Source organism: Rhincodon typus, chromosome 20 (assembly GCF_021869965.1).
Source record: "Rhincodon typus isolate 14 chromosome 20, sRhiTyp1.1, whole genome shotgun sequence".
Taxonomy (NCBI): domain Eukaryota; kingdom Metazoa; phylum Chordata; class Chondrichthyes; order Orectolobiformes; family Rhincodontidae; genus Rhincodon; species Rhincodon typus.
Genome location: NC_063351.1, coordinates 267251 through 290503, shown reverse-complemented (window position 1 = coordinate 290503; position 23253 = coordinate 267251). Strand labels below are relative to the sequence as shown.

Below are 23253 nucleotides of genomic sequence, written 5' to 3'. Positions count from 1 at the left end.
TTCTTTCTGAAGAAGGGTCTAGGCCCGAAATGTCAGCCTTCCTGCTCCTCTGATGCTGCTTGACCTGCTGTGTTCATCCAGCTCTACACCTTGTTATCTCAGATTCTCCAGCATCTGCAGTTCCTACTATCTCTGAAACAAATGTACTGCTGATGTCAAATGACTGATGAGGTAAAAAATGTTAGTACATTGCAATGGGCCATTCAGATTATCTACATGTCATTAGCACTTTATACAACTCATTTCAGATGCTAGAAAGATGCCTTCTCTTTCCAAATCTTTTATTTTCAGTTATTTGTAAATTTTTTCTACCTCCTATAACGGATTTAGCATATTTAAATACCTCACCAGCCTATTATTCCTCTCTCCACACTTCACTACATATGCAGTGTTTGCAACTAATCAGGATTTACAGCAAAGAAACAGGTCCTTCATCCAACACGTCTATCTTAGTTGATTTGCTACTGTGTTGAGGGCTTTAGCCTCTTGCAAGGTACTTGCACTTAATGAGGCAGCACTTATGTTAGCTCCTGTAATGCAAGAACTAGACATAGGTAACACGGTACTGAAAGATTCAACAGATGTTTATTACAGCTCCTGGTATATAAATATATTAGTCACAGATACTTCAGTAACTGGGCTTACACTAAGCTTTTCTGAAGAAGGGTCTAGACCCAGAACGTCAGCTTTCCTGCTCGGCCTGCTGTGTTCATCCAGCTCTACACCTTGCTTTCTCTTATACTAAGCTATTTGCTTACAAACAGCAGCATGTTTCCGTCAGCACATCAAGCTTCAAATGGCCCTGGTTAAGAGAGATTGAGACTTCTAGATCCTCAGATCACATGGTAGAGCAATGATATCGAGCTTGTCTCTCAAAGGTATATTGCACACTAGTTGTGAGACATAACATTGGTGTTTATACTCCACAAGAGAACCCTCTCATTCTCATCATCTTACTCTATCAGCATACTCTTCCATTTTTGTCTCCTTTTATATGCATCCTGGTTATTTGCCTCAACTGCTTCATGTGGGAATGAGATATACGTTCTAACCACTTTCTGGAAGGTTTTGCTGAAGTAACTACTGAATTTATTAGTGACAATTTTGTAACAGCCCCAGTTCTTGCTTTGCCCCCAAGAGGCATCTCTATGTCTACACTACTGAATCATTTTATTATTTTGAAGACTTCTGTTTACCCCCTCAGTCCTCTCCCTGCCTGTCTTTTCAATCCTTCAGTTCCAGTGTGCTTCTACTAAGCCTGTTGTGCTGTTTCACTAGTGCTTTGAAATCCTTTTCATAATATGGAGGTCAGTTTTTTATGTTCTATGAAAGCTCAATGTATCTTCTCTGTTGTTCGATCTTTCCTTTGAGAGATGGGGCCATGCTCTGTTGTGGTAGCATGGTCCAGGACATCACCGATCACTAGCTGGCTATTTATGTTGGCTCAATCTGATCTGATTATTAAAATAATCCTTAAACAACAGCTCGCCAGCCCAGTTTTAGTACTCAAAGGCTTAAGTTTAAGGAACATATTTGCCAAGATTTTGAATAAACTGGAAGAACCGAATTATTAATGTTCTTCCTGATGCTTGTGTCACTGATAGCACTATGGTTTCTCTTTGGCTGTGGTGTGCTGTGGGCACTAGCATAGTGCACAGTACATGTACAGTTTTACCTGAGGGTAAATGTAGTTCCTATATGTCTACTGTACATATAACTAGACTGCAATGACTGAAAAATCACCAGATTGCAAAGTTTGGCTGACAAGTCTCCAATTCTGGGACTGGAGCAAAACTGTAGAGAAACAACTTTCTGTAAAGGAAACTACTTGCCTGGATTTGTAATACTAAATTATCAAAGTTTATACATAATTAAAGTTATTTTTGATAAAGGCTTTGTGGGCTTAATACATTAGAATCTTTATTTTGTTCAACTATTCATCGAATCATAAAGCATAAATTATTTGTATGTCACGCGTTTGGAATAGCTACAGTCCACTCCCCTTCTCTTTGCCTATCGCCCTATCTATTTTTCAACTATTTAAAAAAAACAATTTCCTTCCTGTTGAATTTCCCCAACTAGCCTCTCAGGCTCAATTCCCACTGGTTCATCTTTGTTATAAGTCAGGAAGGTCCAACATTTGCATTTGATCTGACCTAGTGATTGATTGAGCCAAACAAATTTCCAAAAAAGTTCATGAGTTTTATCCCCCATAATTTCTGTACTGGGCGATATGATTCAATGAGATTGCGCTGAAGTATCAGCTGTAACACAAAATTTGTATCCAGCTCTCACTAGACAGATAAGACAGCAAATATCCAAATGAAGTAGGGATCTTGACTGCTGTCATATATGCAACTGAACAAAGATCGGATGGGATGAGATCCTGCACAATCAGTAGGCAGTCCAAAATGATCCACAAATGATGACCACTTGGATCAGGTGATGAAAACTGTCAGTCCCAAGAAATCGTACCTCAATAGTCAGCACCTTTACATGAGGAGAAGAAAGGTGAAGAGGCTGCATATAATCTAAAATACATGCTCCCATCCCTCTTTTCTCAGTACCATTTCCTGACCATTATTCTTCACAGAAACCCAGAATCTCACCCTCCAGTTTTCTTACCCATCTTGCCCTCCAGTGACTGCACTTTCAGCTCCATTTCTGCTCGAGTCTTTTCACTCTTTTGTAATTTTTGCAGCAAACTTCCCACATCCACCATTGCTCCATTATAAACGATCAAGTTGCTGCTTTCTGACCCATTGCTGGATTCCGGTTTCACTGTTAAACTAGGCAACAAAAGTTTGTTTCCTATAATAAAATATGAAGAGGCATGTCATCACTGGGAATGGATTCAAATTTAGCCCATAATGATAGAACAGAAGTTACTATTTTTATGGAAAGTGAACTTGTGCAGTTTTAAACAATATACTCGGCCTGGGTGTGTTTGATAAGGACAATGCAGAGTTAGCTTGACTCTGCTATTTATCTGACCAGGCAACATCAGAGGAACAGGAAAGTTGTAAGGGTCCTGACCCAAACGTCAACTTTACTGCTCCTCTGATGCTACCTGGACTGCTGTGTTCCTCTAGCTCCACATGGTGTTGTCTCTGACTCCAGCATCTGCAGTTCTTGCTATCTCTGCAATTTATCTGTTGTGCCTACCCTTGGGAGTACGCAACTGTACAGTATTACTCCTGGTTACTACCAGGGAAGACGTGATGGAGATGAAAAAAAGAGAAAGTGTTCTTACAGGAAGAAGGGTGGAAAGAGGAGCTATTAGAAAGTTGTCAGCTGATAATATGGATGGCTTATCCCTAGAGATGGAAAGTCGAGAACTTGAGGAATGGAAGAATCAGGGGTGGTTTGACTGAATGGAATGGATGGAGGTTAGAAACAGAATTAATGAAATTTGACAACTAGAGTGAGAACAGAAATAACAATGTTAGAACTTGCTTCCTTTTCTTACTGCAGAATTTTAAAATTTTATATCATAAGCTCTACTGGCTGATGTGATACAGAATTGTCCTGCACCACATCAGAAATAGGAGTCAGTAATTCAGCCCCAAAGCCCACTCCATCAGTCGATGAAATCATGGCTAATCTTCTACTTCAACACCATTTTCCTGCACTATCCCCATATCCCATGATTTTTAAATTTTATTATTTTTCCTATTGATCTCAGTCCTGAATGTGCTGTATGAATGAGCCTCAACTGCTCTCCAGGGAAAAGATGTCCAAACATTCACCATTCTTTGATCAAAGAAACTCATCATTACAGACTGAAATGGCCTGCTGCTTATTCAGAGACTGCATCTCCTGATTCTAGAGGTCCCCAACCAGGAAAATATCCTCATTGCATTTACTTTATTAAGCTCTGTAAGATTTTTTTTTATTTTTGAATAAAATCACCCTTTAATTTGAAACTCCAGAAAATATAGTCCCAGTTTTTTTTCTACACAATGTGTGTTTGAAATGCACTCCCTAGATGGGTAGTGGAGGCCGGTTTAATTGAGGCATTCGGGGACATTAGATGTTTATTTAAATAGAAACAATGGGCAAAGTTATGTGGGAAGGTAGGAAGTTGACACTATGTCAAAATGCTCACCCAGCTCGGGCAGACATGATGGGCCAAATGGCTTCCTTTTGCAAAGTAACAACTCTGAGATTAACTGTATTTTCCTTTCCTCATGAGACAATCCCTCCATTCCAGGAATTAGTTTACTGAACTTTCATTGCATTCCCTCTGCAGTAAATATCTTACCTTAGCTAAGGAGAGCAAAACATAGGAAGAGTAGGCCATTCAACCCTTGAACCTTTTCTGCCATTCAGTGAAACCATGGCCATTCTGTGCTCTAACTCCATATTCCTGCCTTTGGCCCACATCCTTTAACACCTTTGCTTAACAAAAATGTATCCTTCTCAGATTGAGAATTAACTGAACTAGCGTTAACTGCCATTTGTGGAACAGAGTTCCAAACTTCTATCAGCCTTGTGTGTACTAGTGCTTCTGTACAACTCTTCTGAACTGTCTGACCCTAATTTTCAAACAACACCCCCTATTTATAGAATCCCTAATTAGTGGAAAAAGTTTATTTTTATCTATCCTGTTTTTTCCTGTTAATACCTTGAAGACTTCCATCAGATCACCTCTTAACTTTCTAAACCGTGCACAATACTTTTATGTGTGGTCTCACAAAAGTTCTGTATAATTACATGAAGACATCTTTACTCCTATGTTCAAATCCAATTATGATAAAAGTAAATATATCATTTACCTTAATTGCTTACTGTACTTGCCTGCTAATTTAAGAGTGAGTGACTCATGAACAAGGTCCCTAAGTTCCTTTGAGATTCAATACTTTTCAGTCTCACTATTTAAATATTCTGTACTTTTGTTTTTCCCACTAAGGTGGATAACCTCTCAGTTCTCCACATCATATGCCATCTTCCAATTTTTTTTACTCACTCACTTAACTTCTCCAAATCCCCTGAAGTATCTTTGCACCCTCCTTAACCCTCACTGCCACCAAGTTTTGTTTTATTAATTTAGTAAATATTACTTTTAACCCCAAAATCCAAATCATTAATATAGAATAGCTGGAGCCCAAGCACAAACGCTTGCAGTACCACATCACTCAGTCTGCCGTTGAGAAATGACCCATTCATTTCTTCTTTGTTTTCTATCTATTAACCAGCTCTCAATCCATGCCAGTTTATTCCCTCCAACCAGACTCCCTTGAATTTTATTTATTAAACTCCTGTGTGGGACCTTATTGAAAGCCTTCCGAAAAATTCAAATACACCTTATCCACCAGTTGTCTCTTATCTTTTCTGCTGGTTATAGCCTCAAAATAAAACTCCCAACAAGTTGTTAAGCATGGTTTCCACTTCACTAATTCATGTTGACTCTACCCGAATCTTCCATTATTTAAATGTCCTCCTATTTCATCCTGTTATAGACTGTATAGCTAATAAGACTGCGATACATAATGTTACTCTATAATCCCACTAACACTGACATGGAAGTTTTGAGCTCAGTTGCTTGCAGAACTTTACAGCAGCAAATTTTAAAATTTACTCCAAATGATTTTAAGTTTTAAAAATTGATTAAACAAACAATTGAAATCCTAGTTTGATATTTTAGGGTGGCACGGTGGCTCAGTGGTTAACACTGCTGCCTCACAGCGCCAGGGACCCGGGTTTGAATCCACCCTCGGGCAACTGTCTGTGTGGACTTTACACATTCTCCCAGTATCTGCGTGAGTTTCCTCCGGGTGCTCCAGTTTCCTCCCACAGTCTAAAGATGTGCACACTAGGTGGATTGGCCATGCCACATTGCCCGTAGTGTTCAGGGATGTGAGGATTAGGTGGGTTACAAGGGAATGGTTCTGGGTGGAATGCTCTGAGGGTCAGTGTGGACTTGTTGGGCCGAAGGGCCTGTTTCCACACTTTAGGGATTCTATGATTCTATGATGATTCTATGATATAATCGTAGAAAGTAAGGGCAAAGGCAAAAACCCACAGTGCAGGACATCAAGGAGAGAGAAAAAAAATGAAAGAGTTAACTGTTTCTTTTAAAAGCCTGTAGATTGTATGAAAGAAAGAATGCATGTGATAAAATTGTGATAAAATGGAGTCAACTTGTATATAGCTCATAGGTTGTTTTTGTCTCACACCTCTGGATTTAATGAGACAACCTATGAAAAAATAAAGAGACCAAACCTTGAGAGGTTTCTGCAAATAAATGACTTGGATTTTTTTTAATAATTCTTTCGTGGATTTTGAGCATTGCTGGCCAGTCCAGCATTCACTGCCTATCCCAAATCTTCTGAGTGACTTGATAGGCTATTTCAGAAGGCCATTAAGAGTTAACCACATTAATCTGGGTCTGAATAGGATTGACTAGGTAAGAAAGGCAAATATCCTTTCCTAAAAGACATGAGTGAATGAGGTTTCACAACAATTGACAATAGTTTCATGTTCGCTATTATTAAAACCAGCTTCAATTCCAGATTTGTCAAACAAATTCAAATCCCACCAGCTATGAAAGCATCTGGTATGTTTGTTATTAGTATCTACTGACGTAGTGTGGGCATGCACTGGAAATACTATCTACAAACTCAGAGACAATAAATGGTGTACTGTTCAGCCAGAGAGCATTTTTCTACAATACCATAAGCAAAAGATCAAGCTTCAATTTATAGATTGACTATCGGAGCTGGCTCTTACGTCAGATATAAAGAAAAGTATCTTGAGAAAGCTGATTCTTTAGGAGTTCCACAAATGTTACAGCCTGGGACAGGATGAGTTAGAGGAGGTGCAATACCTAACAAATGATCAGATTCCACTTCGCTCTCTGTCACTTTTACTTCATCTTTTGAGCCATCAGTTAGTTTCCTGTACAGGCAAGAGTCTCGCAGCACAACTTTGCTGATTAACTTCTTCACCTGGAAATAAAAATAAAAAAATTGACCATTGCTACAGGGAAACTGATCAGTTTTCTCCTTTGAACTTCTGGAAGTCTTAATTCTTGTTGACTTCTCATTCTTTCCTACTTCATTTCTGAACATAGACAGGGAATGTCCACAGACATTTTATTTACAGGAGGAACTGTAACTGTTTCTCATCCTAGAGCAACACAGCATGAACCAATGCAGCAATTAGGACTGGTTGAATTTGCCCTCGCCAGCTCAAGGGCAGAAGTCAAACGTTACGCCAGTTGTGATCAGCTAGCACAGGTTAGTCTTGGAATAGAAGACTGGTATCTCTCAATTTTTCAGACAGCCAGATATCGACTTCACCGAGGTGGTGTTTATTTATTAATCGGAGCCACAGTGACAGAATAACCCACAAACAGGAACACATTTTCCCCAGTCCATGGATACTTAGATAATTTGTCCGTCAAGATTTCTACCACAGAGGGATTATAGTACAACTTTTTCCTAGTCTGCCCAAATCTCTGAATTTATATACTGTTTATTTGTACTTTTGCTTACTGGCTAAGATTCAATTATTTCACTGTAGACTTTGTTAGTGGCTGATAAGTGCCTCATCATGTGCTTCGCCGTTGATGTGTTTCCTGACTGTGACACCGTACACCCAATGGCACACAGGTATTTCTGCCATAACGCAAATTGGCTGTAACGCGATTGATAAATAGTGGACACTGTTTGGATAATGCAAACTTTCTACTGTACAGGTATAGCAATTTTTGATAGTGATTTTCTACAGCAATTTTCTATAGTGCGAGGTCACACAAGAATGCAACTATCGTGTTAAAGGAGAAATACCTCGAAAATAAGTGAACAAGTTATACCTGTGCACGTGAAAGATGGAGTCCAAGAGTGTAGATGATTTCTTCAAGATCTTTCTCAAGCAGAAAACCACAGTAACTTTGATCAAAATATACAAAAGCAAGAAGAAGATCCTTGTTGTGCGTGAACAGCTGTTTCTTTTCCTTAAAGAATCAAGACAAGTATAGTCAGACTTCAAAACCGATTAGTTTTTTTAGGCTAAAAAATGTACATTTTTCCACCTTAGAACAAACAAAAGAACAAATAACAACACAGCATAGGAACAGGCCCTTTGGCCTTCCAAACCTACATCGACACGTTTTGCCCTTCCATGTTAAAACTGTCTTCACTTATAGGACCTGTACCCTTCTATTCCCTTGGTATTCATTATTTGTCCAGGTGCTTCTTGACTGCTGCAACTGTCTCTGCTTCCACTGCCTCTTCTAGCAGCGTGTCCAGGCACTCACCACCCTATGTGTGAAAAACGTGCCTCGCACATCTCTTTTAAACTTTTCCCCTCGCACTTTGAACCGGTGTCCCCGAGTAATTGCCCCCTACAACCTGGGAAAAAGCCTCATACTTTCCACTTTATCCATGTCATTCACAATCTTATAAACTTCTATTAGTTTAACTCAACCTCCTGCGTTCCAGTGAAAACAAACCCAGTCTATCCAACCTATCTTCATAGCTAAAATCCCCCATACCAGGCAACATCCTGGTGAACATTTTCTGTATCGTCTCCAAAGCATCCACATCCTTCTGATAGTGTGGTGACCAGAACAGTACGCAATATTCCAAGTGTGGCCTAATGAAAGATCTATAAAGCTGCAGCATAACTTGTCTATCCTTATACTCAATGTCCCTTCCAATGAAGGCAAGCATGCCATCGATCTTTTTTTACAATCTTATCTACCTGTGGTACTACCTTCAGTGATTCGTAGACCTGCACACCTAGATCTCTCTGCAAATCAACACTCCTAGGGGTTCTGCAGTCACTGTATAATTTCCACCCGTACTTGACCTTCCAAAATGCATCACTCCACATTTGTCCGGATTAAACTCTATCTGCCATTTCTCTGCCCATGCCCCCAACTGATCTATATATCCTGCTGTATCCTCTGACAATCCTCTTTACTTGCACTGAACCCCTAGTCTATGCTGTTACTGATTTAATTTGTGCATCGGTATTGGCACATTGGGACAATCACACTTAAACTGGTAAAAGTCTTGTGTAATACTGTCAATTCATCTGCAAAGTTGCCAATTCACCAGTACTTCCCCAACCACCACTACCTCTAACACAAATGTACCCACCAAAACTTCAGTTTGCTTTTAAAATAAGTTCTCCGCACACAATACAAATTTGATTCTACTGCGAGTTCTGCTGTAATGCATGTTCCGGCAATGCAAATTGGCTATAACATGATTGACGAACAGGGGAACACTTTTTAAAACATGAACTTGTGTTGGCTATAATGCAATTCTATCAAGTACGCATCGACATTGCGGACTTTGTCAAAAGAAAATTTTTTTTTGGATCCTTGCAGATGGTGTAAATGTTCAGAGTAAGTCATAATGAGCTCATTTCAGAAAGGTAATTGGACTGTACGTCATAAACCTCAAATATAATATCACGCAGAGAACCGTCTTATTAAGAAAACGTGAAGTTTGAAAAGTTTATGCTAAATACATTAAATACAAGAAAATGAAGATTAGTTTAAAATAATATGAGTGCTATTAAAACATGCACCTTTATGTGTACTATTTTTGCCTAGATTTTGTTACATATTAAATATGTAAGAACTTTTGAACTTGCTCATGCAAATTATTTAGGTGTCTGCTCAAAAAAAGATGTCTGCTCTTTTCCAGCACTATTTTGAATACAACGCTACTCAGGTTTATTGTGCATTTTAATCCTATAATTAACTTCATTGTCAATGGGCTACATAGGAAAGAAAAGGTCAGATTCCTCTGCTTCACTTATCTGCAAATCTCTCAGATGTCTGTGCGGATGGAATGTCAGGTCAGATCAGCAATGGGTTAGATTGTGGTGCAGACTGTGTTAAATGAATAGATATTATTTGATTGCAAGTGTCAAGGCTTAGACAAGTGACAGGCAGGGACCAATACTTATTGGAGAGTGGTGAAGAAGAATTTTGAGTGGTTTTGAGTGATTTTTTTGGTCATCTGCCTCTAACACCACTTTTCCCACAGGCCCAGTTACTTCCATAATGCAATTTTGCACTGGAACGCAAACATCGTGTCATAGCAGAACTCCCTGTAATACTGAAAGTAATTACAAGATCATAATAATAGTTCTAGTTGATGTTTCTCACAGTTCAAGTGCAGAAAAATGAATATATGCAACATTCCATTTCACCAAAATGCTACTGACTGTACCAATCACAACTGAGCCTGCACCTTCTCTTTAGAAATGTTTTCTCTGGACCTCCTCGTTCCTTCCACTCTGTCATCCTTCCGATCTCGGTCGCTCTCTTCCTCATCTCTGTCTGTTGAGAACAAGGTTTAACAAAACATCAAGAGAAGTCACTCATAGTAAAGTGAATTATAGTGACAAAACCACTAAATGTACAATCCATTATTGAGCTGCATGATGGAGCTGTGGTTAAGGTCAGCTGTTCCTAAAGCCAGACAGATTACTTCTAAGTTTTTAGTTTCATCTCAGAAGAAGCCACACACATGTTGAATATCCCCAGGGGCATCACAGAGTGAACAAAACTAAAAAGAGCCAAGGACAAAGTAGCCAACTTGATTGGCACCCCAAGTACCATTAAATTCAATCCCTCCCTGTACTGCAGCACATTCCAAACTCAAGATTTCTACAATGAAGATCCTTACTGACAAACAATTACTAGACTCAAAACACTAACTCTGTTTCTCTCTGCAAAGATGCTGCCAGACCTGCTGAGTTTCTCCAGTACTTAATTTTTTTGTTTTACCACTTAGATGAACAAGGATAGCATTCATGTGGGAATATTATCTGCAAATCTTACAGAATCCTGATATGGAATTGCATGGCCGGGTTAAATGTTGTTGGGTCAAATGTTGTTGGGTCAGGATCCTGGAACTCTCCTCCGAGCAGCAGTAACATAGACCACACAGGCTGCAGAGGTTCAAGAATGTAGCTCATCACCACCTTACAGGAGATGGATAACAAACGACAGTGATGCTGACACTCTGTAACAGCATTTAAAAACAGCTTGACTGGAATCAAGTCAAAGCTGTGACCAGGTTGCAATGGAATCAGTCAGAGTCAACAGATCCTTTGATGAGTGTGGTGGTAATTTTGTTAAGTTTGTGATATTCCAGACTAGTGACCCAGAGAAAACAAAAAAAAATCATAGGCCCTGGAGGTTCTATTCCTTCCAGGTACCTTATAACACCCCCACCCACAACGCTCAGCTTCTACCCCTCATCATTTAAGCGCCCAGAATTAGAAATGATTGGTGGGTTTAGCAAATCTTCCTGGCTTTCATACACTTTATCCCTATGAATGGTGCAAATAAATGCTAGCCAAGCCAGTGATATCCACATCCCACAAAGAAATTAAAACCCTGTTCCACTCTCATCAACTCATTGAGCGAGAAGTGGGGCCTGAAGGTTGGGAGGAAGAAGCCATCAAGAGAAATCACTAAGAGGGGGTATAAAAGTCATAATGCCAAATGGGTGGAGAAGCAGACTTCAGACACCACGGGAGACCACAGAGCAGGATAAGAAAAAAAAGTGGTGGTGGTGGTGGTTAGGAAGTCAGGTCAGAATGGCCAAGCCAAGCCAAGCCAGGGCTACACACAATATCAAAGGAAGAGGTTGACAAGGATTTAGAGTTGATATCAGGCACAACTATGCTTTAGTTATTGGATCTTGTAATTCAGCCTACAACAGACCATGCAATGGAATTCACCATGAGATAGCAGATGAGCCAAGAGAAAGAATGAGGGGCTCGGTGTCTGCAGCATCCCAATGGGCCAATGACTGCTGTTGCTCAGAACAAGAGCAATCATTGGACAATTAGATGGTCTATGTGCCAGACTAGTTGATTTGGAAAATGGCTGAGTAGCGCATCAATCGAGTTGGCTAACGAATCTGGGTGGTCCAGGGGCACAAACCCAGGAGATTGGGACCATCTGTAGCCTACTATCCTATATCTTGATGAAATATAATCACGAGAGAGCATGTCAGGGAGCCTGATTAAAAATTTGAGAAACATCCATGAAAGAAGATTTAAAACAGAAGATAAAATGACTGACCTAGATGAAGAAGTGTGGTTCAATGGCTGCATGCAAAGAAGAAGGGGGCTTGCTAGCCAGGCTTAGCCACAATGCTCGGATGCAGAGGATGGTCAGACAGGTTGAGGTCCAAAAATATAACGAAGTTTTAGGCCTCTATTTTGAGACATGATTGTGCATTTTGGAGGTTGAAGAAAAAATGAGATATGTATTTGAAGGTTAAAGTAATGTGGTTAAATTTACTTCGCTTTCATCAGTTGATAATAATTACAGATTTTGCATCAATGAAGGTGTGTCAGGAGCTTGACAAAAGTGAACAGCACATAAAAAACGAAATGTGCCATCAAAGATATGCATATAGAATAAACATCCAAGGATTATGTAATATCGAAAGGACAGAGATGGACAGAGGGGGCAGGGTCCTCTTGTTAGTAATAAATGAAATGAAATTGATATCAAGTGATACAGAGTCAGAGGGCACAGAATCTGTGCAGGTAGTGTTGAGGAATTGCAAAAGGAAAGAAGACCCTGATGGGAGTTACAGCCCTCTGAGTAGCAGTCAGGATGTGGGGAAGAAGATAAATCAGAAGATAGAAAAGGTATGTACGAAAAACACAATTACAATAATCATGGGGGCCTTCAATATGCAGCTGGACTGGAAAATCAGGTTGGTAGCAGATTTCATGGAAAAGAATTTGTGCAATGTCTACGAGATGGTCTTTTGGAGCAGCTTGTGGTACAGCCCATTAAGGAACAGGCAATTCTCATTTTATGACATGTAACAAGGCAGACTTGATCATGGAGCTTAAGGTAAAAGAATCCTGAGTGACTATAATATAATAGAATTCACCCTGTGGTTCAAGAGGGAGAAGCAGGAATCAGATGTAACAGAATTACAATTGAGTAATGGTAACTACAAAGACAAGAGGGAAGTGATGGCCAGAGTTGACTGGAAGGGGTGCTAGCAGGGAAGATGGTACAGCAGCAATGACAGTTGTTTCTGGTGGTAATCAGTGAAGCACAGCAGAAATTCATCCCAAGAAGAAACGTACTGTGCGGTGAACAAGGCAACCATAGCTGGCGAGGGAAATAAAGGACAGCATAAAAGAAACAGGAAAACCATACAACGTAGTCAGGATTAGAGGGAAGCCAGAAGTTTGGGAAGCCTTTAAAAACCAACAGAGCGTAACTATAAAAAGCAATAAAGGGGGAGAAGATCAAAAATGAGTGCAAGCTAGCTAGTAATATAAAAGAAGATTGCAAAGGTCTTTTCAGATATCTAAAAGGTAACAGAAAAGCAAGGGTAGACACTGGAATGCTGAAAAATGAGGCTAGACAGGTAGTAATAGGGAACGTAGAAATGGCAGAAAAACTGAATAGGCACCATGCATCAATTTCCACAGATGAAGACACTAGCAAGTTATCAGAAATTCAAGAGAATCAGGGTGCAGATGTGAGCGCAGTGGCCGTCACCTAGTAGATGCTGAAAGGTCTGAAGGCAGATAAATCATCTGGACTGGATGGCTACACTGCAGGGTTTTGAAGGAGGTAGCAGAGGACATTTTAGAGACATTGGTGGTGATCTTCCAGAAATCACTGGAGTTAATGAGAGTCATGGAGGACTAAAAAATGGCTAATGTAACACCCCTGCTTAAGTAGTTAGGGAGGCAGAAGGCAAAAAATTATAGGCCAGTTAGCCTGACCTTGGTCAGTGGCAGAATGTTAGAGTCCATTATTCAGGATGAGATTGCACAGTACTTGGAAATGCATGGTAAAAATAGGGCAGTCAGCGTGGCTTCATCAAGGGGAAGTCCTGCCTTACAAATCTATTAGAAATTATTTGAGGAGGCACTGTGATTTACTTCAATTTCCAAAAGGCCTTTGACAAGGTGCCACACAGGAAGCTTCTGGGTAAGATAAGAACCCATGGTGTTAGGGGCAAAGTACCCACATTGTTAGAGACCTAGCTGACTAGCAGAAGGCAGAGTAGGAATAAAGAGGTCTTTTTGAAGATGGCAGCTAGTAGAGCTCCACAGGAGTCAGTGTTAGGACCACAACTATTCACATTACACATTAATGATTTAAACGTGAAGTTTGCAGATGACATAAAAGATAGGTGGAGGGACAGGTTGTATTGAGGAAGCAAAGAGGCTGCAGAAGGACTTGAACATGCTAAGCAAGTGGGCGAAGAGGCAGGTGTTGCACTTTAGGAGGAAGAATATCAGAGAACACCATTTTGTAAATGTAGGAAGGCTTTGGAAATCTGAAATACAAAGGGACTTGGAGCCATAATTCAAAATCTCTTAAAGTTAGGATGCAGATTCAGCTGGCAGTCAGGAAGGCATATGCAATATTAGCATTCATTTCAATAAGGCTAGAATGCAAGGGCAGACGAATGCAAGACCTTGGGGTCCAAGTTCATAGCTCCCTGAAAGTAGAGTCACAGGTAGTGAAGAAAGCATTTGCTATGCTTGCCTTTATTGGTCAGTGCATGGAGCATAGGAATTGGGATGTTATGTTGCTGCTGTACAGGACATCGGTTAGGCCGTTTTTGGAATAGTGTGTTCAATTCTGGTCTCCCTGCCATAGGGAGGACGTTGTTAAACTTGAAACAGTTCAGAAAAGATTCACAAGGACGTTGCCGGGGTTGGAGGGCTTGAGCTGTAGGGAGTGGCTCAATAGGCTTGGACTATTTTCCCTGGAGCATTGGAGGTTGAGAGGTGACCTTATAGAGGTTTATAAAATCATGAAAGGCATGGATAGGGTGAACTGCCAGGGTCTTTTTCCCAGGATAGGGGAGTCCAAAACAAGAGGGCATAGGTTTAAGGTGAGAGGGGTAAGATTTAAAAGGGACCTAATGGGGAAACATTTTCATGTAGTGGGTGGTGCATTTATGGAATGATCTGCCAGAGGAAGTGACAGAAGCTGGTACAATTACATTATTTAAAAGGCATCTGGAGGGGTACATGAATAGGAAAGGTTTAGAGGGATACAGGCCAAATGCTGGCAAATGGGACTAGATTTGTTTAGGATAAATATTCAGCATGATTGAGTTGCTCTGTTTCCATGCTGTACAACTTTATGACTAGAACACACAACATAGAACAGTACCGCAGAGGGACAGGACCTTTGCCCATGATGTTATGCTTTTCACAACACCAAATTAAACTAATCCTTTCTGCCTGCCCATGGTCTACATCTCTCCATTCCTTGCTTATTCATACGCCTACTGAAATGCCCCTTTAACACCCCTAATGTATCTGCTTCCAGCTGTACCCTTAGGAGTGCATTCAAGACTCCTACCACTCCCTGTGTAAAAAAACTTGCCCCTCACATCATCTTTGAACTTGCCCCCTCTTACCTTAAATGCATGCCCTCTGGAAAGAAGATTCTGATTGTCAACCCTATCTATGCATCACAGAATTTTATAAACACCTCAGGTCTCCCATCAGCCTCTGCCACTCCAGAGAAAAAACCCCAGTTTGTCCAGGTTCTCCTTATAGCTCACACCCTCCAATCCAGGTAGCATCCTGGTAAACCTCTTCTGCACCCTCTCCAAAGCCTCCACATCCTTCCTGTAATGTGGTAATCAGAACTGAACGCAATATTCTTAAGTGCAGCCTAAGCAAAGTTTTATAAAGTTGCTACTTGACATCCTGACTCATGTCCTTGATGCCCAACCAATAAAGGCAAGCATACCATATGCCTTCTTTACTACCTTATCTATTTGTGTGGCCACTTTCATTCAGGGAGCTGTGGACTGGGACCCCAAGACACTTTTGTGCATCAATGCTGTTCAGGGTCCTGCCATTAACTGTATACTTTTCCTAAACATTTGATCTCCCAAAGGGCAACACCTGACACTTGTCCGGATTTTAAACTCCATCTGCCATTTCTCTGCCCATATATGCAACTGATCTATATTCCAATGTATCCTCAGCAGCCTTCTACAATATCCACTACTCCCCTGACCCTTGACGTCTGCAAACTTACTAACCCACCCATCTACATTTTCTTCCAGAGATAGTAGGAACTGCAGATGCTGGAGAATCCGAGACAACAAGGTGCAGGGCTGGATGAACACAGCAGGCCAAGCAGCATCATAGGAGCAGAGAGGCTGACGTTTCGGGCCTAGACCCTTCATCAGAAAAGGGGGAGGGGAAGGGGGTTCCGAAATAAATAGGGAGAGAGTGGGAGGCGGATAGAAGAGGGATAGAGGAGAGGATAGGTGGAGAGGAAACAAACAGGTCGAAGAGGCGGGGATGGAGCCAGTGAAGGTGAGTGTAGGTAGGGAGTTAGGAAGGGGATAGGTCAGTCCAGGGAGGACGGACAGGTCAAGGGGGCGGGATGAGGTTGGTCGGTAGGAGATGGAGGTGCGGCTTGAGGTGGGAGGAGGGGATAGGTGGGAGGAAGAACAGGTTACTTCCAAGTCATTTATATAAATCACAAACTACAGAGGTCCCAGTACAGATTTCTGTGGAACACCACTAGTCATGGATCTTCAGCCAGAAAAATACCCTTCCACCACTACCCGCTGTCCTCTATGGGCAAGCCAATTCTAATCCGAATGGCCAAATCACCATAGAGCCCATGCACCTTAATTATCTGGATCAGCCTACCATGAGGGACCTTGTCGAAACCCTGACTAAAATCCATGTAAACACCGCCCACTGCTCTACCCTCGTCATCTCCTCAAAACAAAAATCAGGTTAGTAAGACATGACCTGTCTTGCAGAAACCCATCCTAACTGTCCCTAACTCGGCCATGCTTTTACAAACATACGAACATCCTACCCCTAAGAATCCTCTTCAACAGCATCTCAACCATCGATGCGAGACTCACCGGTGCGTAATTTCTTAGATCATTCCTATTTCCCTTCTTGAATAGAGGAACAATGTTAGCTACTCACCAATCCACAGGGACCTCTCCAGTAGCTACAAAAGATACAAAGATCTTGATCAAGGTCCCAACAATCTCCACTTTTGCCTCTCTCAATAACCTGGAGTAAATCCCAATGGGCACTGGGGACTTATCTACTTTAATGCTCTTCAAGAGACCCAACACCACTTTGTTCTCCACGTCAAAATGTCCTAGCATATTAGCATGCCCCACACTAATCTCACTATCCTCAATGTCCCCCGCCTTGGTGAGTAGCAACACAAAATATTCATTTAGGATTGTGCCCGTATCCTCTGCCTCCAAGCACAAGTTCCCTCCTTTATCCTTGAGTAGTCCTACCCTCTCCCTCGTTATCCTCTTGCTTTTAATGTATGTATAAAATACCTTGGGATTTTATTTAACCCTAATTGCCAAGGATATTTCATGGCCTATCATTGCCCTCCTAATTTCCTGCTTTCTTTATATTCTTCACAAGACCTGTCTGATTTAGCTTTCCAAACCTTATATTTACTTCCTTTTCCTTTTTGACTAAATTCACAACCTCCCTCATTATCCAAGGATCCCATACTTTGCCATCCTTGTTCTTCTTCCTTACTGGAACACGCTGGTCCTGAACTCTGATCAGCAGGTCTCTAAACTGTTCCCACATGTCAAATGTGGACTTGCCTGATAACAGCTCCTTCCAATTAACACTCCCTAGCTCCTGCCTAATACTGACATAATTTGCCCTCCCCAATCTAGTACCTTCCAGCAAGGTCCTGACTTACCCTTATTCATAGCTATCTTAAAACTTAAGGAGTTGTGATCACTGTACCCAAAATGCTGTCCCACTGTAAGGTCAGTCACTTGGCCAGGCTCATTTGCCAATACAAGATCCAGTATGGCTTCTCCTCCAGTTGGACTATCAATATACTGTTTTAAGAAACCCTCTTTGATGCACGTAACAAATTTTGCCCCATCTAAGCCTCCTGCTCTAATAAAGTCCTGGGCAATATGGGGGAAGTTAATGTCACCCACTATGACTACCCTGTTGTTTTTGCATCTTTCCATAATTTGCCCTTATATTTGTTCCTCAATATCTTAGTGTCTGTTGGGCGGCCTATAGCATAATCCCATCAGAGTGACTGCACCCTTATTTTTGAGCTGTACCCATATTGCTTCAGTGGATGATCCCTCCAATATGTTCTCTCTGACTGCAGCTCTGACATTCCCCCTGATTAGTAATGTAATTCCTCCACTTCTTTTACCTCCCTATCTCATCAAAAACATCAAAACCCTGGAACATTGAGCAGCTAGTTCCATCCTTCTCTCAACCAAGTCTCTGTAATGGCTACAACATCATAGTCCCATGTTCTGATCCAAGCTCTAAACTCACCTGCCTTACCACAATACTCCTTGCATTGAAAGAAACACACTTCAGCCCACAAGCCCCATCTTGTTCATTAACCTGTCCCTACCGGTCCTTCCTTTCAAACTTACTAGTCATTACATCTACCTTCTCCTCAATCCCTCCAATAGCTGCACTGCTTGCTCTGGTTCCCAGCTCCCTGCCACCCTAGGTTAAACCTCGAGTAGCACTAGCGAACCTCCCTGCAAGGATACTGGTACCCCACCAGTTTAAATGCAACCTGTCCCTACTGTACAGGTCATCCCTGCTCCAGAAGAGGTCCCAAAGATCCAAGAACCTAAAACCCGGACCCCTGCACCAGCTCCTTAGCCATGCATTCGTCTGTCCTATTTTCCTATTTCTATACTTGCTACCTGCGGACTCTATGTACTGCTGAGGCTGCGTAAGGCTCTGGTCAGACTGTATTTGGAGTACTGTGAGCAGTTTTGGGCCCCGTATCAAAGGAAAGATGTGTTGGCATTGGAAGAAGTCCAGAAGATGTTTACAAGAATGATCCTAGGGATGAAGGGCTTGTCATATAAAGTGTGATGGAGGACTCTGGGTCTGTACCCGCTGGAATTTAGAAAAATGAGGGATGATCTGATTAAAACTTACAGAATACGGAGGGGCCTGGACAGCGTGGATGTGGAGAAAAGATTTCCATTAGTAGGAGAGACTAGGACCCAACGGCACATCCTCAAAGGACAACCTTTTAGAACTGAGATGAGGAGGAATTTCTTCAGCCAGAGGTGGTTAATCTATTGAACTCATTGCCTCAGAAAGCTATGGAGGCCAAGTCATTGAGTCTATTTAAAACAAAGATAGATAGGTTGTTGATTTGTAAGGGGATCAAGGGTTACAGGAAGAAGGTAGGAGAACGGGTTGAGAAACATGTCAGTCATGATCAAATGGCAGAGCAGGCTTGATGGGTGTGGCCTAATTCTGCTCCTGTACCTTATGATCTTATGGTTCTGTTGTTCTCTCACTCCCTGCCAGACATCATTTGTTACTTTAGGAAAGTGGCTAGCACAATTCCTGACTTGTGTTTTTTTATAAGCTTTGAGATATGCTTTTTCATCAATCTTCCAAAAATAAATCTATTTTTCACAATTTAACATTTTCTGACAGGGACATTCACTATTTAAATGTTTTGCATCGTGTGGTTACTAAGCTTCCAAATGTGAAGGGTTGGATTTTTACTGTTTTACAGTAGTCACCATGTACCTCAGCCAAACACCTGCTGCTCATCTTAGAACCCAGAGATTTATTCTTGTGCCCAACCCTTTACTTTCCAGCAGTCGTCATCAGGAGGACAGCTGTCCAATTCTCCCCCTTTTCTGATCCTAAAGCTGCTGAGGCCACAGGTCATACCCTCAAGATCCAACAGCATTCCTACAACTTTCACCTTCATCATCTTCATCCTCAGCATCTTCTGCATCCAGAGGATCATAATCATCCGGGTTTGTGCCATCTTCCATTTCCTCATCTTCTTTAAAGTCGTCCCTTTTTCTTAAGTTTTTGTCATCTTTGTCTTTATCTTCTTTCTGCAAAGGTTCATTAACATACTTTGTTTAGACATTCCCTGTGTAAATTTATGATCTCTGTGTTGCAATTGTCAAATAAATAGCACACATTTGATGACAAAAGCAACAGACAGGTAAATACAAAACAAATTCATTGGTGGGAACATGGAGAATGAATGAAGAAGACAGTAAAAACATCAACATGCAAACGGTCAGACGAAAGAAACATTTTCACACACCGAGTTATTAGATTGTGGGATGCCCTGTTGATCAATTACACTAGTCAGGCAGCAGTTGGACAATTCCTGACAGAAGGAGAATATAGGTGGCTAGGATTAGTTTGGAAAAGCCCCCTAAATGTCACAGGCAGTATTTGGCCAACAAGATTATGGGCAAAGTCTGTTTTCAGCGTCTGAGTGTTTCTCAGACACATTGGTCTTAATATGAAGATAGATACCAAATATAGAGGAGGCTTTCTGACCACATCCAAGCCTGATCCAATCTTCAATCTATTTTTCATGAACTATAAACATGATGGATTTCATCCCAGAGTCTCAAAAGTGGCTGCTGATTTTAATTTTCCAAAATTCCTACATGTTGGAATTGGAGAGTAGCAAATGTGACCCTCTAATCAAGAAAGGTCCGAGACAGAAAACAGGAATGTCAGGAAATTGCTGGCAGCTATTAACAAAACAGGGCTTTTAGAAGCTCTTCATGACATCAGGCAGTCAACATGGTTTTGTGAAAAAGGAAAACATGCTTGACTAATTTATTAGAGTTCTTTAAAGAAGGAACAAACAACATAACTGAAAGGGAACTGATGGTTGTGCTATCCTTATATTTGTGGAAGGTATTTGACAAGGTGTAATATCAAATAGTAATGTGCAAAATAAGAGCTTATGGCATTGGGAGTAACATATTAGTACAAATACAGGATTTCTTTACTGATAGAAAGCAGAGGTGGGCATAAATATGCTGTTGAACAGGTTGTGACTGGTGGTGTGTCACAGAAATTAGTATTGAAACATTAATTATTTACAATTTATGACTTAGAGGAAGGGACTGAATGCATGGCTGCTAAATTTTCAGATGGTTCAAAGATGGGCAGGAAATTAAGCTGTGAAGAGGACAAAGGAGGCTGCAATGAGACAGGTTAAGTGAGCAGGTGAAAATTTAACAGATGGAACTAATGTGGGAAAATATGAAAATACATGAACTTGACTACTTTTACAGGAAAAATAAAAAAAAAACAGCACATTGAAATGGGGAAAGACTGAAAGAACACTGGTATATATAGAGGAATCTGGGTAACCTGATACATAAATCACAAAGTTAATATGCATTTACTTTCCCCATCACCTGCAATGTGGAATGCAAGTGGAATACATAAGTAGGGACAAAGACAGAAAGTGCTGGAGAAACCCAGCTGGTCTAACAGCATTTGTGGGAAAAGACTTAACGTTTCAAATTCAATAACTCTTCTTTAGAACCCAGTTTTCTCCAGCATTTCCTAATTTTATTTCAGATCACTAGCTTGTGCTGCACATTGTTTTTATAAAAACAGATAGTTTGCTATAGTTATATAGTATGTTCATGAAGGCCACCTGGAGAATTGTGCAGTTTTGGACTCCTTATTTAAGGAATAATGTAAATAAATCACAAGTGGTTCAGAGATGGTCCAAATGATATCTGGCACAGGGAGATTCTGTAGAAATTTTGAACGGCCTGATCTATATCCAATGGAGTTTAGAAGAATGTGGTGCGGTCCTGGGGAGGCAATGGCCTAGTGGTATTATCACTAGACGATTAATCCAGAAACTCAGCTAATTTTCTGGGGACCTGGGTTCAATCTTGCCATGTCAGATGACGGAATTTGAATTCAATAAAAATCTGGAATTAAGAGTCTAATGATGACCATGAAACCGTTGTTGATTGTCGGAAAAACCCATTTAGTTCACTAATGTCGTTTAGGGAAGGGAAGTGCCAACCTTAACTGGTCTGGCCTGCACGTGACTCCAGATCCACAGCATTGTGGCTGACTCTTAACTGCCCTCTGGGTAATTAGGGATTGGCAATAAATGCTGCCCTAGACAGACACCCACATCCTATAAGTGAATATATTGAAATATATTGAAATATCTTGGAAGGACTTAATAGGGTGGGTGCACAAGGGACTTTTCCCTTTTTGGAAGGGACTAGGGGACATGGTTTACAAACAAGATGTCTTCCATTTAAGACAGAGTAGGAGGACATTTTTCCCGAGGATTGAGTACTCTTCCCTTGGGGTGAGTAAGAGTTAGAGTCATTGAATATTTTTAAGATAGAGGCAGACTGACTCCCTTCTTAGTCAAGAATTTGATGTTATTGTGTGTTTGGGCGTGGGGGTGGGAAGAGAGAAGAGGCAGGAATGTGGAGTTGAGTCCACATTCACATCAACTATGATCTTAGTGAATGGCACAGCTACAAAGCTGAATGGCCTTGTTCTATTCCTAATTTGTATCATATGTTCGTTATACTTATATATAGTCCCTTGTTACCAAGTACCTTCCGTCCATCCCTCTCTTCTTTTTTATCTTTCTCATCTCCTGATTTCCTCCTTTTTGTCTTCGGTTCAATACTTTCTTCATCTTTTTCTTCCTTCTTTTCCCTTTTCTCACTCTCTTTTTTCTCCTCTTTGCGATCTTTCTTGTCTTTTTCTTTTTTATCATCTTTTTCGGGGACAGTGACCAGCGCTTTATATATTCGATAACCAAAGTCTCTCTGTAACATTTCATTGAAGAGTTCAGCAAACAAGGAGACCTGCGAAGTTAAAATGGTGCCAATGCATTACAGTTGCATGAGCCAGAGTACATACAACTGATTATTATTCACAGATTCCCAATGGAGCATCCTTATACCAATAATTCCTCACTGATTGACCAGAAACTGAACTGGCTGAGCCAGGTAAATACATGTGATTACAAGAGTAGGTCAGAGGCTAGAAATCCTGTAGTCAGTAACTCACCACCTAACTCCCTAAGCATGTCCGTTATCTACAAGGCACAATCAGAAGTGTGATGGAATACTCTCCACTTGCCTGGATGAGTGCTGGTCTGGCAACATTCAAGAAGCTTGACACTATCCAGGACAAAGCAGCTCATCCACCAACTTCACCATTCACTCTACCATTGCGCATAGGGCAGAAGTAGATATCAACTACAAGATGCACTGCAACAACTCACCCAGGCTCCTTCAACAGCAATTTCCAAATCTGAGAATTCTACCATTTAGAAGGACAAGGGCACCAGATGTATAGGAATATCACCATCTACAAATTTCTCTACAACCCACATATTGACCTGACTTGGAATAATATTGTTCTTCCTTCAACTTTGCAGGGGCTACATCTTGGAACTCCCAC

At 41.0% G+C, this 23253-nt stretch overlaps 1 protein-coding gene across 1 annotated transcript in view; it reads right to left on the bottom strand.

Annotated features, from left to right (window-relative positions):
* Positions 1-2605: 2605 nt before the first annotated feature.
* The window catches only part of ccar1 (cell division cycle and apoptosis regulator 1), an 86234-nt gene continuing 65586 nt past the window's right edge, over positions 2606-23253 (bottom strand). The window contains exons 18-23 of the mRNA XM_048609146.1: positions 22398-22652; positions 19736-19874; positions 10218-10306; positions 7820-7960; positions 6830-6950; positions 2606-2811 (exon numbers count right to left, since the gene is read on the bottom strand). Coding sequence (XP_048465103.1) covers positions 2606-2811; positions 6830-6950; positions 7820-7960; positions 10218-10306; positions 19736-19874; positions 22398-22652 — 951 coding nt within the window. The remainder of the gene's footprint in view (positions 2812-6829; positions 6951-7819; positions 7961-10217; positions 10307-19735; positions 19875-22397; positions 22653-23253) is intronic.